Source organism: Alosa sapidissima, chromosome 10 (genome assembly GCF_018492685.1).
Source record: "Alosa sapidissima isolate fAloSap1 chromosome 10, fAloSap1.pri, whole genome shotgun sequence".
Classification (NCBI taxonomy): Eukaryota; Metazoa; Chordata; class Actinopteri; order Clupeiformes; family Clupeidae; genus Alosa; species Alosa sapidissima.
In genome coordinates this window covers 8,386,822-8,414,170 of record NC_055966.1, presented here as the reverse complement: position 1 = coordinate 8,414,170, position 27,349 = coordinate 8,386,822, and the positions used below count along the sequence as shown (strand labels likewise).

Sequence of the window (27,349 nt, the reverse complement as noted above, 5' to 3'; positions counted from 1 at the left end):
TGGTGGGATTTAAATTGGAAGACGGCAGGAACCTAGATTTCTTCTTGAAAGGGGTCACTTCTCTAATAGGTTCACTGATCAAGGTTTTTGCTTATACTGTTACTCAATAGGACATTGGGCCTAGAAAAGAAATGTTTCAAGTGTAGCTGTCTAAAAAATGTAAACGAGTCCACTTTCAGTGAGAAGGAGTCAATATAGTTAGATGGGGCAAACGAGAGTCCTTTCCGAAGTAGGCTACTGCTTTCTCTGTATCCGTCAGGTCGTCTGAGATGTTGATTACAGTCTCCTCTGGTGGTTCCGTGGGGACCAACGCGTTGGTGGCGGGGGTTCTCTTCTTCTCTGAAATGTCTGTCCTGGCCTGGTTGCACCGGATTGTTTGACACATAGACTGTAGCCTATATATAGAACAAACCCTCCTTTGTCTACTTGTATAATTCTACTTTGATATAGCAATGTCCAATTGTAAGCAACCGGAGTGTATTTTTAAATTAGCCTAAATTAAATTAAATTGAATTGAATATGTGCATTGTTTGGTGTTGGTTGTGATAATTGTGAAATATTCAATTATCTATAATCAACTTGAAGTATTTAGATAATTTTGAAGCACAAATCTAAAACTTCTAAATTGAGCAAAATTCCATTTTAAATTCTAAATTCCAATTTGAAGAAATATAGAGCAACCGGAAAGTTTTCAGACCCTTTCAAGTTTTCCACATTTTGTTATTTTTCAGACTCATCTTAAAATGGATTTTAAAAAAATGTCATCAATCTACACACAATACGCCACATTTTGCACCAGCTGCAATCTGGCCATGCTGGAATGGGTTAAAACAGAGTACATTTTATAGTAGTCTAGCCTAGTGATAAAAGCATGGATAATTTGCTCGAAATCACTTTGGGATAAAACTGCTTTTACCATAGCGACATCTCTCAGATGATAAAAACTCCCACTCACAACACTGCTGACCTGTTTGTTAAAATTTAAAGAGTCTAGCCAAACACACTTTGCTCAAACTTGTGTTTGAAGGTAGAGCAGAAATTGCATTCGTTCAGACGCAATTTCCCTCCCAACCGCTAGAGTTCGGAATTGTTGAACAAGTCTAGGTAGCGCAACTTCCAACTCAGCTTTTGATTCTTGTCAGTCCGGTGATGTAATGAAGTAAAAGAGGAGTAAAGATGGCGGAGAACAGCGGCACAGATCCTGCCGTGAATACGAACACCGAGGAAAATGCTGCCACCAGCGGGACCATTATCATGGTCACTGTCAAAACTCCGAAGGATAAAGAGGAAATAGCTATATCTGAAGATTCGTCTGTTGCGCAGGTATTTCAGTGATTAACGAGAAGTGTATCATGTTTTGTTAGCCTCCTGAGTAGCTAGCAACCTTCCTACCTGCCTAGCTTGTTAGCTGACTGTCTATGCAACTTGAATGATGGCTAATGTTAGCTTTGACGGGATAGAAAGCTAACAAGCTAACTACCTTGTTAGCTAGCTAACTTACCACGGACATTTGGGCGTGTAGCGTTGACATTATGTTAAATTTAGCAGCTGTTGGTGTTGTTTGTGGTGCCCTTTGTGGTGATGTTAGACTGTTGACGTGAAGAAAATGGCTAATTGTAAGAAGTAATGAGGATTTACAAGGTATAAAAAATGGTATGTCATGACGCTGTCGGCTAGCTAGGCAATGCTGCTACCAGTGTATCGGCGTAATGTTAGCCGGCTATGGCGGCAGCCAATCGGAAGGTTCTTCGTAGTGGTAGGAGAGACATTGTTGATGGCTAGGTGTTGGTTATTAAACGATTCACGATGACTTTTATGGTTCCCGAATAAAATGATTACGTATCGTAGCTTGGTGAATGGTTTATCTTGCCAAACCTAACCACCGACTGAAATAGTTAAAATCAGATGTACACATCGATTTAACAAAGAGAACATTCTCGACGGATCTGATCTTATCTGGATCAGTAGGTAACGTTAACACGTTAGCCAATGAGTATCACATTTTTTCGGAGATAGTAGTTGAAACAAAGGATGGGAAGGTTGATTTCTAGGCATGATCGTGATTTTACCTCCTCTAACCAGTCATTCACACCCTACTGAAATACCTTGCTACCATCGATAACGTTGACTATGTTAACAAGCTAGCCCCTGTCATGACACTTGTTTTCATGGGTCACCTGACGCCACTTTCATTATGATCACTGTATTGCGCATCTTGCGTTCTTCTTCCTTTAGGTCAATTAATTTTCTCATGTGTTTTTTTTCTGGTAGTTTAAGGAGGAAATATCAAAGAGATTTAAGGCAAAACAGGACCAGTTGGTATTAATTTTTGCTGGAAAAATCCTTAAAGACGGTGACACGCTGAACCAACACGGCATCAAAGATGGACTCACTGTCCACCTCGTCATCAAAACCGCGCAAAAGTAAGCTTGTGCTGAAACTGTTGCTTTCTTCCTCTTTTGGTACTGGTGGAACTACTGTCTTGTTTATTTAAGAGATTTCTATATACCTCCATGTACCAACGGCACACTCAAATGTCGCATTGTAATAAGTGGAAAATGGTAACGGACGTTTTTATTTATTTATTTTTTTAAATGCTATTCCAGAGCCTCGGGAGGTGGCAGTTCACAAGCATCAGTGTCCACCACCCCTGGCACACCACCTGTGAATAGAAGTGGCACTGGCTCTGCCAATCCTAGTCCAGCGTCCACCGGGGGCACGGCACAGGGCACAGGCCCATCTCCTGCCCCTGCTCAGCCTGCCAACCTACTGTGTGAGTTTTACACTGCCTGTCACATCACAGAAGCTCAGTACAGTTGTGCTTGAGGCCCTCACATTGACCGTAGACCCATTTGTGTGTTTGTAGCTGGGTTTGGGGACCTGTCCAATCTGTCAGGTTTGGGCATGGGCTCAGCCAACTTCATGGAGCTGCAGCAGCAGATGCAGCGGCAGCTGATGTCCAACCCCGAGATGCTGTCGCAGATCATGGAGAACCCACTGGTGCAGAACATGATGTCCAACCCGGATCTGATGCGGCAGATGATCGTGGCCAACCCACAGATGCAGCAGCTGATGGAGCGCAACCCAGAAATCTCGCACATGCTCAACAATCCCGAGCTCATGAGACAGGTGTGCAGAGATGGGGTAGCAGCACTGCCCGCACACTCTTAATCAGCAGCATGGTGCTTGTATCTATTTATCCGTTTGGCAGACAAACTTTATGTGGTTATTTCAATCCAACAGAATGGTAGGCTTTCCATTTATGATATACAAAGCAAAAGTGATCAGATGGTGCTGGTTTGATATATAAAAATAGGCTAATAAATTATTACTGTTAGGGATTAGGGCATGCTTTTTAATGTTTAGTAAAAATTAATTAACACAGGTAAAAGGGAATGAATAAGGCATTAAAGAAATACTATGCTTTTGGCTGACTACAATCAATGCCAATTTTCTCCCACCTTTTTGACCCGCTTAGACTATGGAGTTGGCAAGGAACCCAGCTATGATGCAAGAGATGATGCGTAACCAGGACCGGGCGCTTAGCAACCTGGAGAGCATCCCAGGTGGATACAATGCCCTAAGGAGGATGTATACAGACATTCAGGAGCCCATGTTCAGTGCTGCGAGAGAACAGGTGATGCATTATTCAACCTAAATGTGCTTCACTGTTCAGATTGATATGTGTTGCATATGGGCTTACTTGCATTGATGCTATGTCCTTAGAACTGATCTATTTAATGTTAGGGATGTACCAATTTGTGAAATCCTGTTTTTAAATAACAATTTGGCTGATAACCGTGCTGGTATTCCTTTGTTTATTTGCTGAGTCTTAACATTCTTTTATTGTTAATCATGCCCTTTAGCGGCAAGGAAACAAATATATTCTTTTAAAAAAATATCTAAACCATTTTCAAATGTTTTGGGCCTTCATAGCACCATCTCTGAATGCCACACCCCACACATAACACAACATTTAGCTAGTGCAGACTTGATGCAGCATTACAGATAATCAGCCACTTCCATTTGTAAACGATATGTAAGTGCATTCCTGTCTGATATAAACATTTGCTATTGTGTAACAATATTCTATGTCCTAATTGAACAAGAAATTGTTCTGTTGTGAAAAGCAGACCTATTGTTTTCTTTTTATTTGTTTACTTGCATTTTAACTTCAGCAAGTTTGCATTGGGAGATTATGAATGGTCAGCTTGTCAGTCACCCACATTTTAACAAAACTTTCCCTTGTCCAGTTTGGAAACAACCCCTTCTCTGCCTTGGGAGGAAATGGAGAAAACTCTGGGGTTCAGCCCTCCAGGACAGAAAACAGAGAGCCTTTGCCAAACCCCTGGGGCCCTTCTAGCACCGGCTCCACTGAGAACAGAGCCACTGGCACCACCACCACCACCTCCTCCACCAGCTCCTCGACTAGCGGAACCACCCCCAGCGTCTCTAACCCCCTGGGCGTCGATGCAGCCAGCCTTGGAAACGGTAGTGGCATCATTGCGTTGACGACAGGCAGTGTTGTATTGTATGCTAATTTGGCCATTGTTGCTCCTGATAGTCCTTGTCCAGTGATATGTCTGCCTTCCACTTGTCTCAGAAGTGGTAACACATAACTGGGAAGATGCCACTGTGTTTTTGCAATTGGTTGTTGTTAGCGATTGTTACCTGATATAGCAAGTTGTGGCAACATAGCATCAGAGAGAGAGCTTGGACATTATTGTTTCTATGACTGATTTAATGATTAAGAAACTTAATTGTAGAGGTGCATATGCTGAAGTTTCATGATCTTTTTTACCATGGAACTTGGAATGTGGATGATGGTAATCATGAATGTAGAACTTCATTTAGCATATATTTTTAATGGTGCAAAGCTTAGTAATCATAATGTCTCTTTAGGCATTTTCAACAGTCCTGGCATGCAGAGCCTGATGCAGCAGATCTCTGAGAACCCACAGCTGATGCAGAACATGCTCTCTGCTCCATACATGCGCAGTATGATGCAGTCTCTGGCGCAGAACCCAGATATCGCTTCACAGGTCTGTGAGGTCTCACCGTTCCTTGTTGTTGTTGGGTTTGTGGAAACATGTGGGTGGATTGTTGGGTTTTGTATCATAACGTCTCCATGTTCTACAGGTTCTGATGAACAATCCCCTCTTTGCTGGTAACCCACAACTACAGGAGCAACTGAGACACCAGCTGCCTGTGTTTCTTCAGCAGGTCAGAGCCGCCCTGCCATTTTCACTCACTATTGTGGTTTTCTCGCTGTATCAGTCAGTTGTTGTCAGAACAAAGTTCAACTTTCATGAACCTTCCCACTAGTCGACCTCTGACACACGGCATTTGAATGGCGTTTTGACACGTGGTGTTCCTCGTTTGACCCACAGATGCAGAACCCAGAGGCCCTGTCCGTGATGACGAACCCACGGGCCATGCAGGCCCTCATGCAGATCCAGCAAGGCCTGCAGACCCTTCAGACCGAATGCCCTGGGCTCATGCCCAGGTAAGCAGTTTTTTTTATTTATTTTTTTATTTATTTATTTATTTATTTATTTATTAATAATTTTTTTAACTTTAACTTTGGATATTCTGTTAAAGCAAACATCACTTAACGCAGCATTGGTTGGGCTAATTGTTCCTCCTCCCCCACAGTCTCGTCCCTGGCGGTTTGCCTGGCGGTTTGCCTGGTGGTTTGCCTGGCGGTATCCCCGTGGGTCTCCCAGGTGGTCTCCCAGGTGGTCTCCCAGGTGGTCTCTCAGGTGGTCTCCCAGGTGGCATCCCTGGTGGTATCCCAGGTGGTATCCCAGGTGCCCCTGTTCCTGCAGCAGGCAGCGCGCCCGCAGAGAACCCGCCTCCTCCTTCGGGCCAGGGGTCCACCCCCGCTGCTGGGGCCAACCCCACTCAGCAGCAGCTTATGCAGCAAATGTTACAGATGTTTGCCGGAGGAAGTGCATCAGTAAGTTTTAAACAGGGAGACGCCAGTGTCATTAGACTCTTTTAATAGATTGCAGTATAATTTGGCTCCTTGAAGCACGTAAAAGAACATGCACATTCATTTAGACATTTACTGTTAGTTCAGACATCCATATGTGTATGTAAATGTAATATATATATTTATTGTACAGTAATCGAAAAATCACATAGAGCGTGTACCCATAGCGCAAAAAAGGTGGAAGGATAAGAGCTAAGCTAAATGTGCCCTTTGACCTTTGCAGACCCAGACTCCAGAGGTGAGGTTTCAGCAGCAGCTGGAGCAGCTGAGCGCCATGGGCTTCATCAACCGCGAGGCCAATCTGCAGGCCCTGATTGCCACGGGGGGAGACATCAATGCCGCCATCGAAAGACTACTAGGCTCCCAGCCCTCCTAACTCCTCGGCCACCAGAGAGCCCGGAGCGGGGCGGGGGGGCTGCAGTGGGAGGGATGGATGGATGGATGGATGGGGGAGATCATAACGAAATGAACACAGTCCTTCACCACATGAGAAAAAAAAAGAAAAAACAAACTAAATCTACAACAGCAACCCCCCTGAATAGACTGAATTCCAATTGCATCTCATCTTCTTTCTGTTTTCCTTTTTTCTTTCTTTTCTTTTTTTCCCACCCTTTCTTACCCACCTCACCCCCTCCCGTCCCCTCTGGTTGATCTGTGAAAATCATAGGAATTGGGGTTTTCAAAACTAAAATTAACTGGGCAAACCAACGAAGTAATCAGTATGAAATGATGTCATACTAACATCTTTTCCCCCTCTGCTCGCTGACAGCTGAGACCCTAACAAGATGATACACACACAGCTGAACTTTTGTCCTCTGTGCTTCCTCCCTCTTAGCCGACCATTCCTTTTCGGATTGAGACAAACGTACATGCGTAAATTTCTCTGTCGAGGCAGTACTTGTGGTAGGAGGCGTTGTAGGGGGAAATAAGCCTTTTTAATTCTTAGAACAAAGACTCCCTGTGTTTCGTAAGAATGCTCACTTCATCTTAATTCTCTCAGTCTCTCCTTGATCATGCTGGATTAAGATCAGTATTTATTGCAACAGCTGTAGACATTTCTCCCTCACCCGCCTCTCTCCCACCTCTCTTCCTTCCTGTGCCACCCCTTCTCATTTCACACTGCTTTGAGAATTCCTTGACATTTGACGTGTTAATTGAAATCTAATATTGATGAGGATGTTGGAATCCCTGTTTGAGCACCATAACACCCTGACTCAGATGATTGCTTACACTTCAGCTTCTGTAGAGAGGAATGGATTTGGAATGGGAAGAAAAGATATAATTACTCGAGAAAAAAAGGCATTGTCATCTCCTTTAGTCATTGCTTACTGACAGGTGTACATGAAACTATGGTTGAGGCTTTTCCGTATGGTTAAGAATGTAACAAGGTATCAATAAATATTTCTAAGCTGAAGAGCCATGTTAAGAAGCTTACAACTTTTATTTTGTCCATATCCCTATTCTTTGACATAGAAGAGATTGCTGCTGTGCTTGGAAAAAAAAAAGAAAAAACTTGTACATTTGATGCAGCATCATACTTAAGATCTGCCAGTAACGGAATAGCATGATAGCTATGATGCTTTATTTTCAACCTGTTCACCAACTATATGGCTAGCTTACAGCAGTCTAATGCAACTAACAGTTGAATTTTGATGTGAATTAAAATGTCTTCAACTTTGCCTCTTGCTGCATGTCGGGAGTCCATTGTTTAGACTTTACTCTGGTAATTATTGAAGGTTAATGCAAATCAATTGGTGTTTATTATTTACGTAGCTGATCATTGTTTTGTACCATTGCAATGATAAAAGGATAGTTTGTGTGGATATTGGGGTATAACTGACAGAAAGTAGAAACTTGCATTCCATTTGAGTGTCATCCTTTATTTAAAACCTAGGTCACAAATCCCCATGTAATTGAGGTAGAGTAGCCACTTACACCAGGTTAGCCTTTTTTGTCATTGCCAAGTCACATCACTGTATTTTTCCTGGATGTTAAACTCTGAACAGAGTTAACTTGACGGAGTTATAACGTCACCATGCACATGCCGGGCAGTGATTGTTCAGTAAAATGGTTCCTAATAGTCCGTCTTATTGCTCAGACAAATTAAGAGGGAACCTGCTTAGAAGAAGAAGAAGAAAAAACATAATAGGCCATTCTAGATTGAGCGCAGGCCTCGGCTAGCTTTATTTCGCTAGCAGTAACGGCAAAGCCAGCGTAAGCAGATGTAAACTGGACCTAAATGACCGACCATGGACATGTGATTAACAGTAGAACAACTACATCTCCCAGTATGCAACAGTGAGCCCTCGTGCAGTTATCACCTGACCGCGTCCACGGACCGTATGTGCCCAAATATCTATCTTCATTCCCACTTCCAATCTTTTGTGTTGACAGCAGTCATTTTAAATTATCGGAAATGTTACGACCAAAGGCTTTGACCCAAGTTCTCAGCCAAGCAAATACAAACGGAGTTCAAAGCACATTGTAAGTATTGCCTGGGTCAAAATACGTAATATTATGCTAACATGCTAACGTTTACATCGCTAACAAACTAAAATTGTGCAGTGGTAGAAAGGAAGCTAGATGCTAGCCTGCTAGGTCATGTATCTGCTAAGTTAGTTAGACACCCTTTTACTCCCCTGGTGGATTGGTAAAATGACTCTTTCAAAGTTTATATAAACAGCTTATTTGATTTTTATTTCTATTTCTTTGTGCCTAACGCGATTTGCCTAAATATTTTACCAACTTTGTATTCAGCAAGTGAAAGGGATCGATTAACCCAACGTAATGTTGATAAACAAAAATGATAATTCATTCTCTCCTAGACTATTGAACAACGAAGGTTCCCTTCTGGCATACTCTGGCTATGGTGACACAGACGCACGGGTCACTGCGGCTATTGCCAGCAACATTTGGGCAGCCTATGACAAAAATGGTCATCTAGCTTTCAACGAGGACAAACTGAAATTCATCTTAATGGACTGCATGGTAAGCATGGCCTTTTCCTTTTGGTTTAGGGATTAGCTCTATCGAAATTGTACCAATGTGAAGATGGTGTTGCGGTGGCGTTGATGACGTTGATCTCTGTATGTTGATGTCCTATCTTGCTTATTTGATTCCATTTATCAACACTTATTTTGTAGGTTACTAATGAACATTACAGACGCAAAATATCGCCAAACGATTTATTTGAAATATCTATTTGACCACTTTACAGGAGGGGAGAGTGGCCATCACTCGTGTCGCAAACCTATTGTTGTGTATGTATGCCAAAGAGACAGTGGGCTTTGGAATGCTGAAAGCCAAGGTAAGAGACTGTCTGGACTGCAGAAAAAAAAATACTATACTACATTGAAATGCCAAGTGAGCTCAGAGTTTTATTTGAACTAGCATAGATAACATTGCAATACATGATTCAAGATTCACTTTATTGTCCCAAAGTGTAGAAAATTGTATAAGCAGAGGCCTACAGAGAGCCGCTACAACTGGTTAATGGTCAATCATCAATAAATAGGCCTTACGGTATTCTAAACCTGATGGTAGGAACTGGTATTCATTATGTAGCACATGAGTTGACTCCGATATTACTTCACTCAAACATACTGGCATTTGTGGATATTTGTCATTATTTGTGGGTAGTACCAGGTATGCCATATTGTTGGAGGTTGGAGGGGCAGCCGTAGCCTACTGGTTAGCACTTCGGACCTGTAACCGGAGGGTTGCCGGTTCGAACCCCGACCAGTAGGCACGGCTGAAGTGCCCTTGAGCAAGGCACCTAACCCCGAGCGCCGCTGTTGATGCAGGCAGCTCACTGCGCCAGGATTAGTGTGTGCTTCACCTCACTGTGTGTGTTTCACTAATTCACGGATTGGGATAAATGCAGAGACCAATGCAGAGACCAAATTTCCCTCACGGGATCAAAAGAGTATATATACTTATACTTAAACAAAAGCTGGATCGCCATTGAGACCACAGTATGGAGCTGGCTCCAGGGTTATAAAAGTATTTTGTTTAATTGTACAGTGTTTATAGATATTTTTATAGATATCCATGTGTTCACGTCTGGCTCCTTAGCTATCATTTTGGTAACTATAAAGAGCTATTTGACATCTTTAATGTAAATGTAAATCAGGTTTATAGGCCAAGTATACTTGCGTATACAAGGAATTTAGTCTCTGCATTTATCCCATCCCGTGAATTAGTGAACACACAGAGCACACAGTGAACATACAGTGAGGTGAAGCACACACTAACCCGAAGCAGTGAGCTGCCTTGCAACAGCGGCGCTTGGGGAGCAGTGAGGGGTTAGGTGCCTTGCTCAAGGACACTTCAGCTGTGGATGTGGGCATGGGAGAGCAGTGCTCAACCACTTCCCCACGCACAATTTTCCTTCTGGGTCGGGGATCGAACCGGCAACCCTTCGGTTATAAGCCCGAACCCCTAACCAGTAGGCCACGGCTGCCCAGTTTAGAACACTAAACATATCGGAGGTGCCTAATGTTGAGATATTCCCGTCTAATTTCTCCTATGATCTAATGCTATTTTCTATCCAAAGTAAGGTGACTGCTTCAAAGTTAACTGATATACAAAACTCTGATACCTTCAAGTTGTCTGACGCAAAGCTTGTGTGAAAGAATAATCTTGTTGGCTTGCTTGTAACAGTCTGTTCATAGGTAGACCAAAGGGATGAATGCTGTCAGTCACCTTATCTTTTATGCAGTTTGCATGAGACGGACTAGTTTTGAATTAAGTTGCACAGAGAGGTTACCAAATCAGGCAGTGGTGTGGTGCCCTATCTGATTAAGTTTTTCAAGATTGCCTGATAAAAGATTACCATACATTTTGGGTCAACCTTGTGAACTTGATGCAGATGTTGTTGTAGTCTGCCATGCAGGCTGTCAACATGTATGCTCCAGGTCAGTGAACTGTTAATAAAAACAGTAAGGTATTTGTTTGAGGAGCCCTGTGAGATGGCTTCATTGTAGACCTCCGAGGCCTGTAGTGCACTCATCTAGGGTCAAGCACCACCTCCTCTCATGTTAACATTTATAACCACCAGGTAGTTATCATGCAAACTTCTACAAATCTCCTAAAGATCCGCTAGCTGCCTGCCCCATAAGCAGGCCGTCAAAAAAACGCGTCTCTCTAGGCAGCCTATAGGCTCCGAGATCTGTACACAAAAACAATTGCTACCAACAAGGGTTGGCAACCCCTCAAAATCAAAATAAAGTGTTTTAACCAATAACCGACGAGATGCGCGTTTAATTGCCCGGGAGGGAGTAGCGAGCTAGCTCTCTGTTTTGTTTGAACATCAGCAGAAGTGACGTATCCCCGCTATCGCTGATACAACCTTTAATACACACACACACACACACACACAATCTATCACACACACACACACACACACACACACACACACACACACACACACACAATCTATCACACACACACACACACACAATCTATCACACATACACACACAATCTATCACACACACATCATCACACTATCTATCACACTATCTCACACACACACACACACACACACATCTATTTCATTCATATTTAACGTTAAACCACTTGTTTAAGATGCATCATTATTTTGTTTTTTTAGGCGGAAGCGCTTGTACAATACCTGGAGGAACCCTTGACACAAGTGGCAGCATCTTAGAGAAAATGAACGCAATCACTTCTTCCTCTTTCTGGTGTCATGTTTTGGGAGCAGAAGGGAGACTCACTTTGTGCGCTCGAGTGTGGCTGCATGTTAGGAAGTCTGGACTTTGACTTAGAATGCTGTCAACTGTCTACACAGAGAATTAACTATTTATTTATATAACTATTTTACACGCTCACACTCATATCTGCAGGATTGAGGTATGTGTGATGTTCTGTATAGACTGCTGTGTGTGTTGTTTTCTTTGTGAACTAACAGCTTTGCCTGTGTGAGAAACAATGCCTTCTGTTGTGCTTGTCTCTGCTCAACAATCTGAAAGATATGTGAAAATGAAAGATTTTTTTTGTATGAAATGTGTACAATGTCAACAATTTGTACAAATGTACTTAAAGATGCTGAAAACACGCAAGTAAATATATTAAGTAATTGTATTAAAACGCCCATTTAAAACCATCATCCCTTGTTTATGGTCATATACTGTATGTCTTGTTTATTTTGAATAAAGATATATGCATTATGTCAGTGCAATAGTTATTTCTTTAAATGAAAAACAGAAATGTTTTCAAAGTAAATGTAATTATCTCGGGTACAGTAATTCAGTAGCTGAGATATAAATATTTACCTCAAATACCAAAATCAGATATGAGTTCCATGTCAGGGGCCACTGTGGCACCATATGGTATAATGACTGGCTCTTTGTGAAAGGAAGTGATCTCATTGGTTGAGCAGGTGCAGAGCGAAAGCACTGCCTGTATCACTGCACCTGTGCCTGTATCGCCCTACCTGTTCAACCTGCATTCTCGCCTTCCTGAAGGGCACGCCTCCCCCCAACCCCCACTGCTCTTGTTAGCGGAACTACCTGGCTTCAGAGCAGGGCAGTTCCTTGTACACACGACTACACTGTCCTCAACTAAACAGAGAGAAAACCAGTCTAACGCTAATGGGATAGAATCCATAGTAGCCATTTACTGTTAGTCTTTTGACCATGTGGTGAAGAGAAACAGTCTTCAAGGTGTTGTCATCAGTCTGCAATCTCAGTTTGAGAGACGCCTCCACATTTAAGCCAGGCTGTTGAGGAACTACTGAATGGGCTAAGCATGGGGTCAGATGAGGCTTATAATTTCGTCTTTAAGGGTGAGTTGTGTCTTTACTGTTTAAAGATACTTGTAAAGTATATTTACATATATGTGCATGATGGTATATGTTGTCAAAGCCAAGTGAATACATACTAATAAAGATTAAACTATTACAGTTAACATTACAGTACAAAGTGTGTGGCAGGTTCTCGCCCTTAATAGTCAGTTGTAGCTTAGGTAAATAAAGGAAACTGGTTTGATAAGATTGTTAAATACTCTGGACAAAGTTTTTATTATTATTATTAAACTTTAAATGGTCACTAATTTAGCTAGGCATTTCATTACACCCTTTCATTTCATAAAGCATTTCAAAGAAGAATAATCTTCATTACAAAATGTCTCAACTAAATGTACTTATACTTGGTGTGTGATATGGCATAAAATTGGGTGAAGCCTCAATAAAAGATGTTTTTTTTTGTGTAGTAATGGATCACAGTAATGGATCACGTGCCCCATGATTTATATCCAAAACGTGATACCATCTTTGTTGCCATGTCATTCATTTTTGTATTCACTCGGATGCATCTAAAGCCCTTCATATGACCCAGGGTTTAAGTTATGCACGGAGAAAACATGCATGTTGTTTGAGTTTCTGCTATAGAAAAAGTAAGGGGTTTCAATAATGCAAGTAAAATGATACTGATAGAAAACAATACATCTCCTTTGAGTGGTTTATAAGGCCTTTTTATAGTTCATATAAAACTTTTGTTGTTCTGTCCAAAGAGTTTGTAGGAATTAAATCCTAAAGTATGACAATGGGAAACAAGCAGAACTATGTTTTCCTAAGGTGCTGTTTCTCAAAAATATAAACAGAGCTTTTCGGAATGCTTCAAGGTCTTCGGTCCTTTTCACCATGGCAACCTGACTACTGTTTGCATAAGATAGGTTACTGAGTAGAGGAGGGGAAGCATTTGTAGTTGTGTTCATCTTGCTTATGAAAACCAAAGGGAAACAACGGTCTGTCATTGGCAGTGCGGTGAACAATTACCCAAAACAGACGAAAGTTGAGCAACTCAAAGTTTACTTCACACTATCTTAGGCTACTTTATGGTCACCCACTGTGTGGTTCAGACAAAGCTAGCAGCACTTGAATGTTTTGAGAAATAACTGTGAACTATTTTGAGTCATATTTGTCAAAATAACCGGGCTGGTTGAAAACATAATACAAAATGAACGCCTTAACACTTGAAAGAAACTGGCCCCAAGCAACATGTCACACAATATTTAACTTGGTCACTCCTGGTGTTCTGGGAAAGTCACTGAATATAATTCCATTGTCACAACCCCTGTATCCAACTGTATCTCCCCCATTGTCAAGAATGTCTTACTTAGTCTCCTTTACTCCACTCCAAGCAATGTGAAAGGTGAATCAGCTGCCAACAGTAGGAGAGGTGGTGAATGCCACCAGCATGTGTAATGCATAAGTCTTCAGGTATTATCTAGTGACTGACTGATTCCTTGCTGCCTGCAACTTTGAGGGGGGAAAATACTCCACTCACATATCAGACTAAGTGTGCAAAACAATGTTTCTTTTTCTCTTGCAAGTGCACATCACCAACTGCCCCCACCACCTTGTTTGGTCTTGAATCACAGTAGGATCAGTGATGTGCAAGAGAGCACTATACAATGCCCTTCCCTTTCCCTTGCTTTTTTTCTGTTGAAAATACATGTCCTGACTTACTGATAGCATTAAGACTGGAGGCCAGATATCACGTGTAGGGAGTGTCTGGTGTCTGTTATTACTCATTCATTTAGAGCACTTGACTGCAGTGTTTCACCCGTTGCCCAATCTCAAATGTGCACCATGGTTATTTAAGGATTTGTAACATATTATGTGGATACTAGGGACTGTACCTTGCAACCTCATATCTGCACTCCTTCACTGGACATAGACTACCTCATCTTTCTGGAAACATTGCTATTTATTAGTAACTAGTTATCTCTATCTTTAAATAATATAATCCTGCAACGTTATACTATTCTATTTGTACCACAGTTCAGTTAGTTGAGCTAAGGAATGCTAATTCTCAAATGACTGTTCTTCTTGTTGCCTCTAGTGGTTCTGATTGGCGAGTCTGGTGTGGGCAAAAGCAACCTGCTGTCACGCTTCACCAAAAATGAGTTCAACCACGACAGCCGCACCACCATTGGAGTGGAGTTCAGCACGAGGACCGTGCAGCTGAACGGCCTCACGATCAAGGCCCAGATCTGGGACACGGCCGGCCTGGAGCGCTACAGGGCCATCACCTCAGCGTGGGTTACTACTCAAGATTGACACCTCTGCTACAAACTAACCACTTGTCAGTCTACTCGTAGCATAGGAGAATGACAGATGTGCTCAAAATGCCGTCCTTCCTCTCAACAGATATGTTTTGTTATATAGTGTGTTTCCTGCTGGGGATGCTCTGATTCCTAACACCAACAACTTTAAATTAGTCTTATATATGATTTGACCCATGTGTTCACATCAACATTGGGGGGAAATTATGGCATGTAGCCTTAAGCTTGTTTGAGAAACAAATCCTCTAATTGGTAGGACAACTGAACAGATTGTTTCTTTACCTCATTTTAACCCTAAGAAACATTCTCCCCAGATTTATTTTTCTGTCTGTCCACCCACATTTGCTGTTTCAATGTGTTCCTCATTTAGTCTTTTTGGTGCATTCTCTCCAGATATTACAGGGGTGCAGTTGGAGCTCTGCTTGTCTATGACATTTCAAAGCACCTTACTTATGAGAGTGCAGCACGGTGGCTGAAGGAGCTATACGATCATGCAGACCCCCACATAGTCGTCATGTTGGTAGGAAACAAGTCTGACCTGGCATCTGTGCGGTCAGTTCCCACTGAGGATGCCAAGGGCTTCGCAGGTATCCATTAAATGAATGCCAGTTCTCAAAATAAAGCAAAAATAGTTTTTTTTTTGATGGGTCATGTATAATGAGTTGGACCACTTGATGATGAATTTCCATTATATTTTCAAGGACATTTATATTCAGAGTTTTAAAACATTTTTTGCCCCTTGATGCAGAAAAGAATGGCTTGTTGTTCATGGAGACCTCTGCTTTAGAATCCACAAATGTCGAGGTTGCCTTTAACAATGTCCTTACTGGTAAATTACAAATTACAATTCTAATTAACTCTATTCTTCAAATTCTATTAACTATAATTTCAATATCATACTGTCCTAACACTTGACTGAAGTCCTCTGATATGACATGAGTACTCTCATTTCTTTGCAGAGATCCACAAGAAAGTGTCCAGCAGAGAAGTGACCAGAGGCTCAATCAGTGCTGTGACATTGACTAGCGAGAATGCTCTATCCACCAATAATGAAGAGAATAAACCATGCTGCAGGAATGTCTGATACTTTTTAAATGGACTCTAACTCCCTTAAAGTTCAAGAATCTCTGCTGAAAGTCTTTGTCTTGTACTCAAAATTGATCCACAAAGAGGCAAAATATCATGTTATACAATAGCATGTGAATTTTAGTGACTAGAACAAATAAATTATATTTTTTACAAACACACTAGATGATCGCAGTCATAGGCTTGTGTCTTACAGATAAGCGTATGGGCTTTGTGTGAAGTGGAAGAGCGTGAGTGCGTTTCACTGTTATGTTCTGGTTATGATCCATATTGTAATTTGTTTTGTTTTTTTAAATGAGAGACACAATTTTCACAGTATCTGAAACCGTGGCATATCAAAGTGCAGGTTTACCTTTAGATAAACTGTTGTACACCTTTCTGTTAAATTGATTTTACTGATCCAATCTGATTTGTCTTTCCCATCACTGCAATAAATGATTCTTGTCATATAAAGTTCAATGTATTAAGGTCCATGTATTTGTATCTGAAATGATAGGCTAGTAAAGTAGGCTAAAGTATGTCGGATATCGTTGTTGTATGATATTCATTCCAATCTTGTCAATAAATAGGCCTGCCAGTGTTAAGTATAAAACATGGTTTATTTGACTAAATAATTATGAAAATGCCAGTAATTGCTAGGCTAATAGGTGTAGGCCTAGGTGATGCTGATTTTGAGAAATTCTCCATCAAGCTTCGACTTCATTGCTGTAGGGATATGGCAACCTTGGCTGATATATCTAGCAGGGCTGTAGTGGAGTAAGTATATATACTCTTTTGATCCTGTGAGGGAAAACACAAGTAAACACAGGTCATCCTCCTCTGAAATGTCAGAAATACAGTTTATCCACCTCTTATTAGTGTTTTTGACATTCAAAAATCTCACTGTATTAACCACATTTACAATATTTACACTCATCAACACTCTAGGAACCATTTAATACCACTGGTATTGTTATAAACATTGAACAATAACCTCCACCATCATCAAACATGTTCTGAATGTCTTTTTAATAAATCTGATACCACATGGCACCATTATAGTTCACCCACCTCTTATTTTACCACTACACCCCTGCTACTAAGTCTTGTAATTATGTTGGTAGGCCTTCTCTAGCCCACACCTATCTGATACCATGACTGTCACTCAAAAGTATAAGCCACGTGTCACCACAGCAGCAGCTAAATCATGTGGAAGTGAGGTCATAGCCAGTTAACAGTCTGTTTCTCTGATGTACAGGTAAGACTTGGTTTCAAGAAACCTGGGGCACCGCATACCTTTTCAGGGAAAAAAAACTCAGGTAAAATCAGTGAAGCAACCCGTGACTGAAAGCACCACTGGCAAATCATCGTAGAGACAATGACAGCTACTGTTACTTGCCAGTCAAACAAGGGGCGGGACTGCGCATTCGTCACACAACGCCGCTCGGAAGTGGAGGAGTAGGTCGCTTAAAAACTTTCCAAAAGCTTCAGGGTTTCTGTTGTTGCACTCCTCTCAGACGTAGATGCAGTATAATATAATTAAATTATTTCGGAAGCAGGGACCTTGGAGTTTAGTTGTAGTGAGTGCTACAGACAAACCAAAGAGGATCTTGTGGGTTGTCACGAGCTGTTTGGATGAGAATTTGCCTTGACTCACGCGATAAAGTGGCTAGGAATTGTTAGCCAAAGGCGAGTCAACAAGTCGTAACTTAACGTTACAAATTACGTTGCCCGAGAAGATATCTAATCGGTGACACTAAGAGCTGTCTGGACAGCAATTTGAAGAAATGGCGACGAGAGAAGACGAATATGACTACCTCTTTAAAGGTGAGTCCTCCGCATTAAACGATGACGTTGCCTCACAGCTAGCACAGTTAGCTACCTTGTGAATTGGCTAGCAAAAGCTAGTAAGCTAGCGAGGTACGCTAGCAAGGTTAGTAGCTAATGCCACTTGAAGCTGTTGGAGCTTGCTAGTCTACATGCTAACTGCGATCGTTATGATTTTACCAAACTAATCAGTAAAGTAGCCAGACGGATCACTGTAACTTTTGCAAAGGTGAACAATGTATTTGCTATGTTAAAATCAGCTGATGTTTGCCAGCAAACAGTATGCTGCTGGTTTAGCTAATGTTTTGTTGATATCTACAGATGAAAAAGTCAACAGTTTTAGTGCCACTAGCTTCTACTGTCTGCGTTAAGTTGCAAGGCGCGTGATGGGTGACAGGGAATTTGAAAAATCGGTAGATGACAGTTTTGACTGGCAACTTCAAACTAACTAACACGTGTTAGCTATTCAAATAGCAACTGTAGCAAGGCATGTGATGCAATCTAATTAGAAGGTGGTCATCGGGAATTTAGTTGGCAGAATGACACATCGCGATGAGTCACCCTGAGGTGGACCTAGGTACCTTGAGCCAGTGTCCTTGTTTTGGCCATTGAAATTCTTGGTCACTTCTGTTATTAGAAGACGGATAGATAGATCGATATATACTTAGAATATGTTTTGTCTCACCTGATACATCCTTTAAGCCTACCAAAAATGACCTGCGGAATATCTATATTTAAATACATTGACATAGGCTACAGTCTTGGATAGCCTAGTATACATTTGAACACAATGTGTTATATATAACACATTATATGTATATATACACTACAACTTGTATATTAATTGATATACATTTAATCACAGACTTCACTCTCTGAGCTGTCTTTGATTCCAGAGAGGAAATACAGTAAGTGTCCCTTTGTTCCCAAGTGGAACGGGCTCTGCAGTTGTCCAACTGGAAAGACCTGTATTACTATCAGGAAGAGTGTGTGTCTGTGCATGGTTGTGTGTAATGCGTATGCCGGTGTGAGTTAGAGACTAAAATGTGCCCTAGCTTTGAGGTGGTTCCAATGAATGTGTGGCACAAGCACATTTGTTTCTTGATATCATTAAACAAACAGATGACACTGGTTAGAGTAAGAATGTGGTGAATTCACACAAAACATGCTCTTAGATGTTGGTCGGTCTTACTGTAGTTGCAGTGCCTAGTTGGTGTTTAACTATGTTGGTGTAGAACAGTGTTTTTCAAGCTTTTTCAGACCAAGGACCACTTAACCAATAAAAAAACTCATGGACAGCCTAGCTAAAAAAAAAGAGTAGACCTACAGCAACAGTGTCAACAGTATATCACACAAAAGGCCTACTCACTGAACCACCTTGCTAATTGTCTTTGCACCTTGCTTATTGTTTCAGAGGATTCATATGTTTTAAACTGGCATAGGCTTACATAGTGTTGCAGAACTGTTTGGATTTACATACAAGTTGGTTCAATATTGCAAACAACTCATTTATATTATATTTTACCACGTCTGCTCGCGGACCACTTGTGGTCCCCTGACCACACTTTGAGGAACGCTGTGGTAGAGCATGCAGAACCACTTCATCACTTCTACAGCACCCCCCACTGTGTTGCTGTAAGGCAGACTGCTTTGCTTCTGAATCAGTGGCTGTATGTCATAACTGCATTGTGATTTTGTTTTTATTGCTTGGAGTTACAGTCTGAGCTGGATACTAGGTTACATCAAAGCTAATTGTGAGCCACATTGAACACTAATACTTTTGGCACCATAACATAATCGTTATTTCTGCATGATCACTATGGGGCAGTGGCTGTGATTTCTTTGTGGCTTTGTTGTGCACTCAGACACCCAACCCAGGCAGCGTTTCACAATGGTATGTGGGTGAGGATGGGAGGGGAGCGTCCTTCTCAGGTGGCTTTTCATTCAGCAGTCAAAAGAGATCTGGGGGAACACACCCTCGGTCCAGTGGCACAGCTGAGCTGACGCCCAGTCGTTTGCTTGCGTCACAATCGGGAGCATGACTTGGGACGTACGGGAGTCACAGTGGAAAACAACCACTATGGCCCTGTGTGTCGGTGTGCGATGAACTCAAACGATCAGGTTTGGTAGACTGTCATGTGGTACTGGTTCGACACAAAGGTAGTACAGTGTTGTAGAGAAGGGGATCATTTTGACTTGGCTGAAGGATTCCATAGTGATTCAGTCATTGTTTGACTCACTGCAAAAGGGAAAATGATACTTGTGTAGCACGGTTCAGATGGCAATGGCAAACAAGGCATGACGAGGCCATTGGGGTCACAAAAGCACTGACCACACAATTATTGTTTCTTTACTTTTATTCACTCAAGAAAATGAAATGGGAAACCACTGAATTGGTGATTTCAGTGATCACTAAATCAAATCAATTTTAGGACTTTTAAGTAGTTTTTCTGCTTTGACTTACTAGTTATCAAGTCATCTCTCCATGTATTAGGTTTTAGGTTATACATTACTGCACCACTATGTATTAGGCCACTACTATAGTGAAGAGAAACAGAACATTTGAAGCAACATTAAAAACATTAAAAAGTCATGTTATTTCATTGTGTATTTCAGGTAATATCAATCAAATTGTTGTTTTGTTGTTTTGATTGAGTAAAGATAAATCAAATGACCATATCCAATTACAATTCTACTGAAATTACTTGCAAAACAAAATAAAATAAAAAAATATTTATGACAAGTCATTAAAATGGTGGATATAGCGTTTTGGAACCAAACTCTTCATTTGTTTTTCTTTCCCTGCTTGGAACATTCACTTGCACTCTAGTACTTGCTAATGCATTTATGCTCCATTCCCAACAACTGATGAAACTGTGCTTTGGTCCAACCTTGCAGTGGTGCTAATTGGGGATTCTGGCGTGGGAAAGAGCAACCTTCTGTCCCGCTTCACCCGAAACGAGTTCAACCTGGAGAGCAAAAGCACAATCGGGGTGGAGTTTGCCACACGTAGCATCCAGGTGGAGGGAAAGACCATCAAGGCGCAGATCTGGGACACAGCTGGCCAGGAGCGCTACAGGGCAATCACATCCGCGTAAGTCACTGTTAACCCCCGTCAGGGCAGTCACATCCGCGTAAGTTGGGTTGCAAAATTTCGGGAATTTTCAAAGTTGGAAACTTTCCATGGGAATATACGGAAATTAACAGGAATAAACGTGAATTAATGGGAATAAACTAGGAATTTTTAATATGGCAAGTTAGTCTATAACAGGGAACTTAAATGTAGTGGACAAAACCCCATCTTGCAGCATAATATTAGTTAAAACAACCTGATTTAATGCAATTTCAGTCAAATTTCTACCCTGCACATACGTCAATCCCATGCACACAGCAATCAGCATAGGCTACTAGACATAAAGGAAACCTATGATGCGTTCATGTGCATGGGGAAAATAAATTCCCAATGAAAATGTCATCTCATGTGGGAATAACTGGTGGAAGTTTGCAATGGAGTCTTCATTCAAATGGGTGTACGTAATTTTGCATAAACTGTAATGGGACGATTAATCTGTCTGATTAAGCTTGACAATTTATATATAATTTACATAATCTATAAGGTTTGGTTGGGGTGGTATGTTGTCATTATATTTTTATTTGTTTTACCATTTTCTGGGATTCTAACTGAACAAACTGATTGTCAGTCAATGTTCCAACCAATTGGATTTTGTTGTTGAGTGGCGTGGTGTATCTTGGGCAGTTCAGTGGTTTCAGTGTTGCTTAGCACGCTAGTAAACCATAGGCAGAGAATGGGATTCCCGCTAGCATGTTAGCTATCCTTGTATGCTAAGCTAAGGGAAAATACGAACAAACAAATCATATTGCTTATTACGAAACAAAATGTTAATGTCTGTATATGAAACAGTAGGAGTTACCAAAAATTCCCAGTTAATTCCCGTAAATTCCCATTAATTACCATAATTTCCTTTAATTCCATGAAAGTTTCCAATTTGGAATATTTCCAAAATTCCCCAGCTTAACTTCCCATGGAAAGTTTCCGGTAAGTTTCCGGAAATTTTCCGCCCCTTTGCAACCCTACGCGTAAGTCACTGTTAACCCCCGTCAGGGCAGTCACATCCGCGTAAGTACTTCCTACCCCCCTCACAGGGTGAAGAAATAGACACATTTATGCCTTACATAACTTGTGACATTGCTTATTGCATTGTGAAACATATGTCGGTAAACTATAAGTTGACCAAAGGTTCAGGTTGACTATATAATGGCCATCAGCAACAGTGTTGTAGCAGTAAGTTCATTCTCCAACTTTAATTTCATTAGTCATGTGCAACCCTTTTTACCTATTGACTTTTGTATTTTTTATTTTATTTAAACAAGTCCAATGGGTGGCACTACCTATTTTAATCCCCTTCTGGGCTAATCATTTCCTTACCTTCATGTGTAGTTACTACCGAGGAGCTGTTGGTGCCCTCCTGGTGTACGACATCGCCAAGCACCTGACATACGAAAACGCCGAGCGCTGGTTGAAAGAGCTGCAGGACCACGCTGACAGCAACATCGTCATCATGCTGGTGGGCAACAAGAGTGACCTGCGTCACCTGAGAGCGGTGCCCACGGACGAGGCCAAGGCCTTCGCTGGTAGGTCGTCCGCTTCTGCTGCTTCTGCTTCCCATGTGTAAAGGCCTTAGGGGGCAGCCGTGGCCTACTGGTTAGTGCTTCGGACTTGAAACCGGAGGGTTGCCGGTTCGAACGCCGACCAGTAGGAATGGCTGAAGCACCTAACCCCTCACTGCTCCCCGTGCGCCACTGTAGGCAGGCAGCTCACTGCGTCAGGATTGGTGTGTGCTTCACCTCACTGTGTGTTCACTGTGTGCTGAGTGTGTTTCACTAATTCACGGATTGGGATAAATGCAAAGACCAAATTTCCCCTCATGGGATCAAAAGACTATATATATTTATATACTAGGCCCGTTCACACCAAGAACGATGAATATAACGATAACGGCAAAGAAGCATCACTAGCTAACATGGATGCTGTTATTGTTATAGTTTATGTGTGGACCGGATGTTGTCATTCATATTAGCTAGAGCAATAATGTTTTGCCGTTATTGGTCTTGGTGTCAACGGCTCTTAACATTTACAGAGTGAATAAATTCAACTGAAATTAGTATATTTGAAAATATCCCTTCAACGGGGCTCAAGGGGAGGATGGAATATGATGCCTGAATGGTGTCTTCAGTGTGTAGGCATTTCACTATTCTTTGGTTAGGATAGAAATCCATGGGCTCAAAAGCATTAGTGTGGTTTCAGAACTCCAAGAAAGCAAAGCAATGCAGTGGTATATATGGTAAACTACTAAACTTTAAAATTTAGAATTACGTATACTTCTTTTCTCATAGGGAGAGGTGAATGGTGATACTGCTCTATTCATGGGTTTCATCAGGTCCCTTTCCACAGGTGTATAAAATCAAGCACCTAGATTATGAATGCAGACTGCATGGTGCTTGATTAATACACCTGTAGAAAGGGGCGTGATAAAACCCATGAATAGTATGCTTTTTCTGATGACAACGATTCTCTCTTTGTTTTTACAGAAAAGCATGGACTGTCCTTCCTGGAGACGTCTGCTTTGGACTCGTCCAATGTGGAGTTGGCTTTCCAGACTATTCTTACAGGTCAGTGGGTCATGTAGGCCTGTCGGTGACCAAAAGAATACACTCAAGTATTTTGAGAACATCCCCTTTCTTGCTACCAGTAGGTGGCAGCAAATTCCAAGTTTGTGGTGTTTGTATGTGACTGCTGTTTCATGAATGAAATCAATCTGAGGTCAATTACACAGCTTCCTTACTACTGCACACAAAAGAACCAAATTTGAGATTGCCCCGAGAGCATCAAAAACAGGCTGTTGTCTTCAAGTATTTACCATTTTTACAGATGATCTATCATTTATCAGAGTCGGTCATCCCAGGAACTTGGGTTGATACAGCATAAAGGGTCAGAAATGAACAAGGTTCAGCTCAGGTAAAGTCTTGCGCTGGGGACAGATAAAAGTGCCTTAACGACGTGCCGCCACGCTAATGAACGATATTTTCATTTAATTCATCCAGCTGGGGCCAACCATTTCAGTGCTCTACTGTGTAGCAGAGGAGCCTCACCCGCCTTCAAAAAAGGCAGTCTAAGAGAATGGCTCATGTATGCGTACATGGCACCACCCACCCTCTTTGTAGAGAGTTACTGCATAGCTAGTGATCTCTTTGGAGAGGTAATTCACATGGCTTTACAAATTTTAATTTGAACTGAGAAAAGGTACATTCCAGTTCCCTTGCCCCTTCAACGTATTCCCCTTCTGCAAAAATACAACCATGGCATTCTGTTCTTCCACTGATCAAGTTTTCTTGCATCATCTCAGAAGCTCCTTCCTTTTCTTTACTTCTGGAACAGAGTTGCTGTGGGTTTGTAAATAGTGTCAATACTCGGCCACAGCTCATACTGCATGTTTAAGCTCTGGTGCTTGCTGGCATCATAGGACTTGCAAACCTCTCTGGACTAGCACACCACCCTCAGCCCCTGGCCTCTTAATGGATATCTTAAGGTGGTGATGATACAAGGGGCATGTTTTTGAGCAGTGTTCCTGAAACAATTACTTGACCCAGTTCCTGTGGTTCTGATCGGATGACTGTGATAAGCTGCCCACTAATGATGAAAGTGTTTCCAGATAAATAAGTGGCCAAGTGCTCACTCGGCAACATTGCCTGTCAGCAGTGCTCCAAAAGTTGACCTGCAAGTCTTTTTATTTATTTATTTATTTTTTATTATTATTTTTAAGGGGTTTCCATGTAACCCTGAAAGTAACTTCCCAGTTATAAAAACAGCTGGATATAGTGAGATTAGGTACTGTATAGTGTCAGTGTAGCATCAGAATGAGTTTGATGCTGTTATTTTAAGGTGAAAGAACTGCAAAGTGTTCCTTTAACATACATCTCCTCATGACCTCTCCCTTCCACAGCCATCTACCACATAGTGTCCCAGCGGCAGATGTCTGGGCGTAGTGACGCTGACTTCTCTCCAAACTCCAATGTTGTGCCGATCACTGTGCAACCCACCCAGAGCTCAGCAAAGCAGGGCGCCTGCTGCCAGAACAACTGAAGTTTCTGCACACGCTAAGGATCCTGGGTAACAGAAAAAAAAACATGAGGGAAAAGGCAAAAAAGCAACAAAAAAAAAAAAAAAGCAAAATGTAAAACAGACAGTCAGAATGCCGGACTGCCCCCCCCCACACACACACACACACAGGTGTCTGCATGAGTGCTGTGTACGCTGTACTCCCCTTACTCTATCTATGCATTCTTGTTAACTTACAATTGCAATAAGCTTTACAGCTATGGCCCCAGAATCTGCAAATGCAATAAGCTGTGGACAAAAAAATGAAGCACCACCAGGAAAGAGTTGGGTGAATGTAGAATTAAATGAATTTGGTTAGCATACTGATTAGTCTGTTCCTGAAACACCATACCTCTTATCTTTCACACTAATACGATTATATGGGCGGGTCACAACGAGCCATGGTTTGGGGCAGAGTGCAGTCTTTCCGCTAGCTGTGATCACTGTCTCTCTCCCATCCATCTGGACATGTAGGTGAAATTTGGGCCCATGCACATATTTGCACATCTGATGTTTCTTTGCAGCTGAGATAGAAGTATACGAGAGAAACGTTCAGCGAGGGCACGGTGCAAGAGCAGATAGCAGTTTATACTGGATGTCATCCCAGTTAGGCTCAATGTCTGAATTACCATAAAGGGAAATTGTGCTTATGGAGTCAATCACAGCTAATTTAAAAAAAAAAAAAAAAAAAACCCATTTGACCGCATTGTGCACATGGCAAAGATTACCTTATGTTCTACCTTCCAGCAAAGTTCTGGCTTACTGCTTTTTTTGACATCCCCTACTGTATTTATTTAATGTTAATATGAACATTTTTCGTTTGTATTGTTTGACCTGAGGATTTTTTATTTTTTTGCCTCGCAGAGAATCATCTCAAAGCTACACTGGGCTTTTTTAATTTAATATTATTTCTGGGATATGAAGGGTGACTCTTTTTTATTTCTTCTTTTCTCTTTGTGACTACAGATTCACATGAAATTCACAAGAAATTCTTTAAGGATGAAATCATTGTACGCGATTAATTTCAGCTTCGAGTAAATGCATACTTGATTGAGGGGAATGCCATGAAAGACCTGTCAAGTATAGCAGATCAATTTCTTTTAATGAAAGGATGTGTCAAAAGAAATCACGAGCACATGTTAAGTAATATTTTTTTGTACTTGCTTTACTGGAAGCTTCTTTTACCTCTGACAATGTTGGATTCACTGTATGTTTTTTTTTTTTTTTACATAGTATTTTATTTCCTCCTCACATTTAACACATCCATGCATTGCACACTTTGTACTGTTAGTTTTAAGTCATTAAACGGGTGCACCAGTGGCTTGTGGCCTCCGGACACTGTTTTGAAGGTGCATCTCCGGTTTCTAAAAGCCACGTCTCTATTGGATGGAAAGGTTTCAAGGGTCTGACTCAGAGCAAATAGGCATGCAGCGCTCCCTCTGTTCTCCCTTTAGGCTGCTTCCTCATCATCTGTGTGCATGTATTAGGTTGCAAGGAGCAGGGAGGCCCAGCGCCTTGCCTCAGGCCTGTCCTGTGCATGTCTGATGGGCTTCGTTATACACTCGTCTCACTGTAAATGAAATCCCTTTTTCTTCTGCGTGTAACCTAAAGAGAGCTGGGTCTTATGGGAGATCTCATGGATTATGGCCCCGCTCTCCCTCCTGCTTGGATGTTGGAGTTCTGGCTTAAGCAGGGTGGTACGGGGGAAAGGGGACAGACCAAAGGGTGGCGGCGGCAGTGGTGGTGGGGGATTGGCTCAACCAAGACCCCTTCTGTCATGGAGGTAGGGGGCCTTGTTTCAAAGTCAAGGTCACTGCAGTGAAGGTCAATATTAACTTGGTGCCCGCTGCGATGCTCCGACGCAGACCGACACGCTGGCAGTTCAATTGTATTTCCCTCTAACATGTCAAAGAACCAGAGCCTAATGCTATCAATGGCAATGCAACCAAAAACACTCTCCTATGCAGTAGCAACATAAACATTGTTAATTGGATAAATCCTGATGTGATTGAAGTAGTGCGTTTTCTCGAAACTTTGGCTTGGCAACACTAGTGGCATTGCTCAGCAGGAATAGGTTGGTAGTGGGAAGATATTTTTAATGATAAATAACATTATGTATATTTGGAATAAATATGTATGAATAAAATGAATTTGCTATTAGTCAAGTGGCCAAGGCATCTTGATTCTGTTCCATTT

At 41.7% G+C, this 27,349-nt stretch overlaps 4 protein-coding genes across 4 annotated transcripts; all 4 read left to right on the top strand.

Annotated features, from left to right (window-relative positions):
- Nucleotides 1-1,139: 1,139 nt before the first annotated feature.
- ubqln4 (ubiquilin 4) lies at nt 1,140-7,674 on the top strand. Its single transcript, XM_042108294.1, has 11 exons — nt 1,140-1,323; nt 2,272-2,423; nt 2,607-2,773; nt 2,867-3,129; nt 3,479-3,637; nt 4,254-4,491; nt 4,903-5,042; nt 5,140-5,223; nt 5,391-5,506; nt 5,656-5,959; nt 6,219-7,674. Exons 1-11 carry the CDS (start codon nt 1,177-1,179, stop codon nt 6,369-6,371), a joined length of 1,923 nt encoding a protein of 640 aa, XP_041964228.1. The 5' UTR covers nt 1,140-1,176; the 3' UTR covers nt 6,372-7,674.
- A 615-nt stretch (nt 7,675-8,289) lies between these two features.
- lamtor2 (late endosomal/lysosomal adaptor, MAPK and MTOR activator 2) lies at nt 8,290-12,185 on the top strand. The gene is made up of 4 exons (XM_042108298.1): nt 8,290-8,479; nt 8,821-8,983; nt 9,213-9,302; nt 11,609-12,185. Exons 1-4 carry the CDS (start codon nt 8,412-8,414, stop codon nt 11,663-11,665), a joined length of 378 nt encoding a protein of 125 aa, XP_041964232.1. The 5' UTR covers nt 8,290-8,411; the 3' UTR covers nt 11,666-12,185.
- A 331-nt stretch (nt 12,186-12,516) lies between these two features.
- On the top strand, nt 12,517-16,623 carry rab25b (RAB25, member RAS oncogene family b). Its single transcript, XM_042108297.1, has 6 exons — nt 12,517-12,802; nt 14,862-15,057; nt 15,478-15,671; nt 15,833-15,913; nt 16,044-16,233; nt 16,269-16,623. The coding sequence occupies exons 1-5, from the start codon at nt 12,766-12,768 to the stop codon at nt 16,166-16,168; spliced, it is 633 nt and encodes a 210-aa protein (XP_041964231.1). The 5' UTR covers nt 12,517-12,765; the 3' UTR covers nt 16,169-16,233; nt 16,269-16,623.
- Nucleotides 16,624-17,581: 958 nt separating this feature from the next.
- On the top strand, nt 17,582-27,313 carry rab11al (RAB11a, member RAS oncogene family, like). The gene is made up of 5 exons (XM_042108296.1): nt 17,582-17,976; nt 20,875-21,070; nt 22,436-22,629; nt 23,587-23,667; nt 24,999-27,313. The coding sequence occupies exons 1-5, from the start codon at nt 17,937-17,939 to the stop codon at nt 25,136-25,138; spliced, it is 651 nt and encodes a 216-aa protein (XP_041964230.1). The 5' UTR covers nt 17,582-17,936; the 3' UTR covers nt 25,139-27,313.
- Nucleotides 27,314-27,349: the final 36 nt, after the last annotated feature.

Excerpts from the sequence above, each read along its gene's own strand:
- rab25b (XM_042108297.1), top strand. The coding sequence starts at position 12,766 with ATGGGGTCAGATGAGGCTTATAATTTCGTCTTTAAGG. Across the intron at positions 15,058-15,477 it reads TACAGGGCCATCACCTCAGC|ATATTACAGGGGTGCAGTTG; the intron begins GTGGGTTACTAC and ends CATTCTCTCCAG. Across the intron at positions 15,672-15,832 it reads GGATGCCAAGGGCTTCGCAG|AAAAGAATGGCTTGTTGTTC; the intron begins GTATCCATTAAA and ends CCCTTGATGCAG.
- lamtor2 (XM_042108298.1), top strand. The coding sequence starts at position 8,412 with ATGTTACGACCAAAGGCTTTGACCCAAGTTCTCAGCCAAGCAAATACA. Across the intron at positions 8,480-8,820 it reads AACGGAGTTCAAAGCACATT|ACTATTGAACAACGAAGGTT; the intron begins GTAAGTATTGCC and ends ATTCTCTCCTAG. Across the intron at positions 9,303-11,608 it reads TTGGAATGCTGAAAGCCAAG|GCGGAAGCGCTTGTACAATA; the intron begins GTAAGAGACTGT and ends TTGTTTTTTTAG.
- ubqln4 (XM_042108294.1), top strand. The coding sequence starts at position 1,177 with ATGGCGGAGAACAGCGGCACAGATCCTGCCGTGAATACGAACACCGAG. Across the intron at positions 2,774-2,866 it reads TCAGCCTGCCAACCTACTGT|CTGGGTTTGGGGACCTGTCC; the intron begins GTGAGTTTTACA and ends GTGTGTTTGTAG. Across the intron at positions 5,507-5,655 it reads TGCCCTGGGCTCATGCCCAG|TCTCGTCCCTGGCGGTTTGC; the intron begins GTAAGCAGTTTT and ends CCTCCCCCACAG.
- rab11al (XM_042108296.1), top strand. The coding sequence starts at position 17,937 with ATGGCGACGAGAGAAGACGAATATGACTACCTCTTTAAAG. Across the intron at positions 22,630-23,586 it reads CGAGGCCAAGGCCTTCGCTG|AAAAGCATGGACTGTCCTTC; the intron begins GTAGGTCGTCCG and ends TTGTTTTTACAG. Across the intron at positions 23,668-24,998 it reads TTTCCAGACTATTCTTACAG|CCATCTACCACATAGTGTCC; the intron begins GTCAGTGGGTCA and ends TCCCTTCCACAG.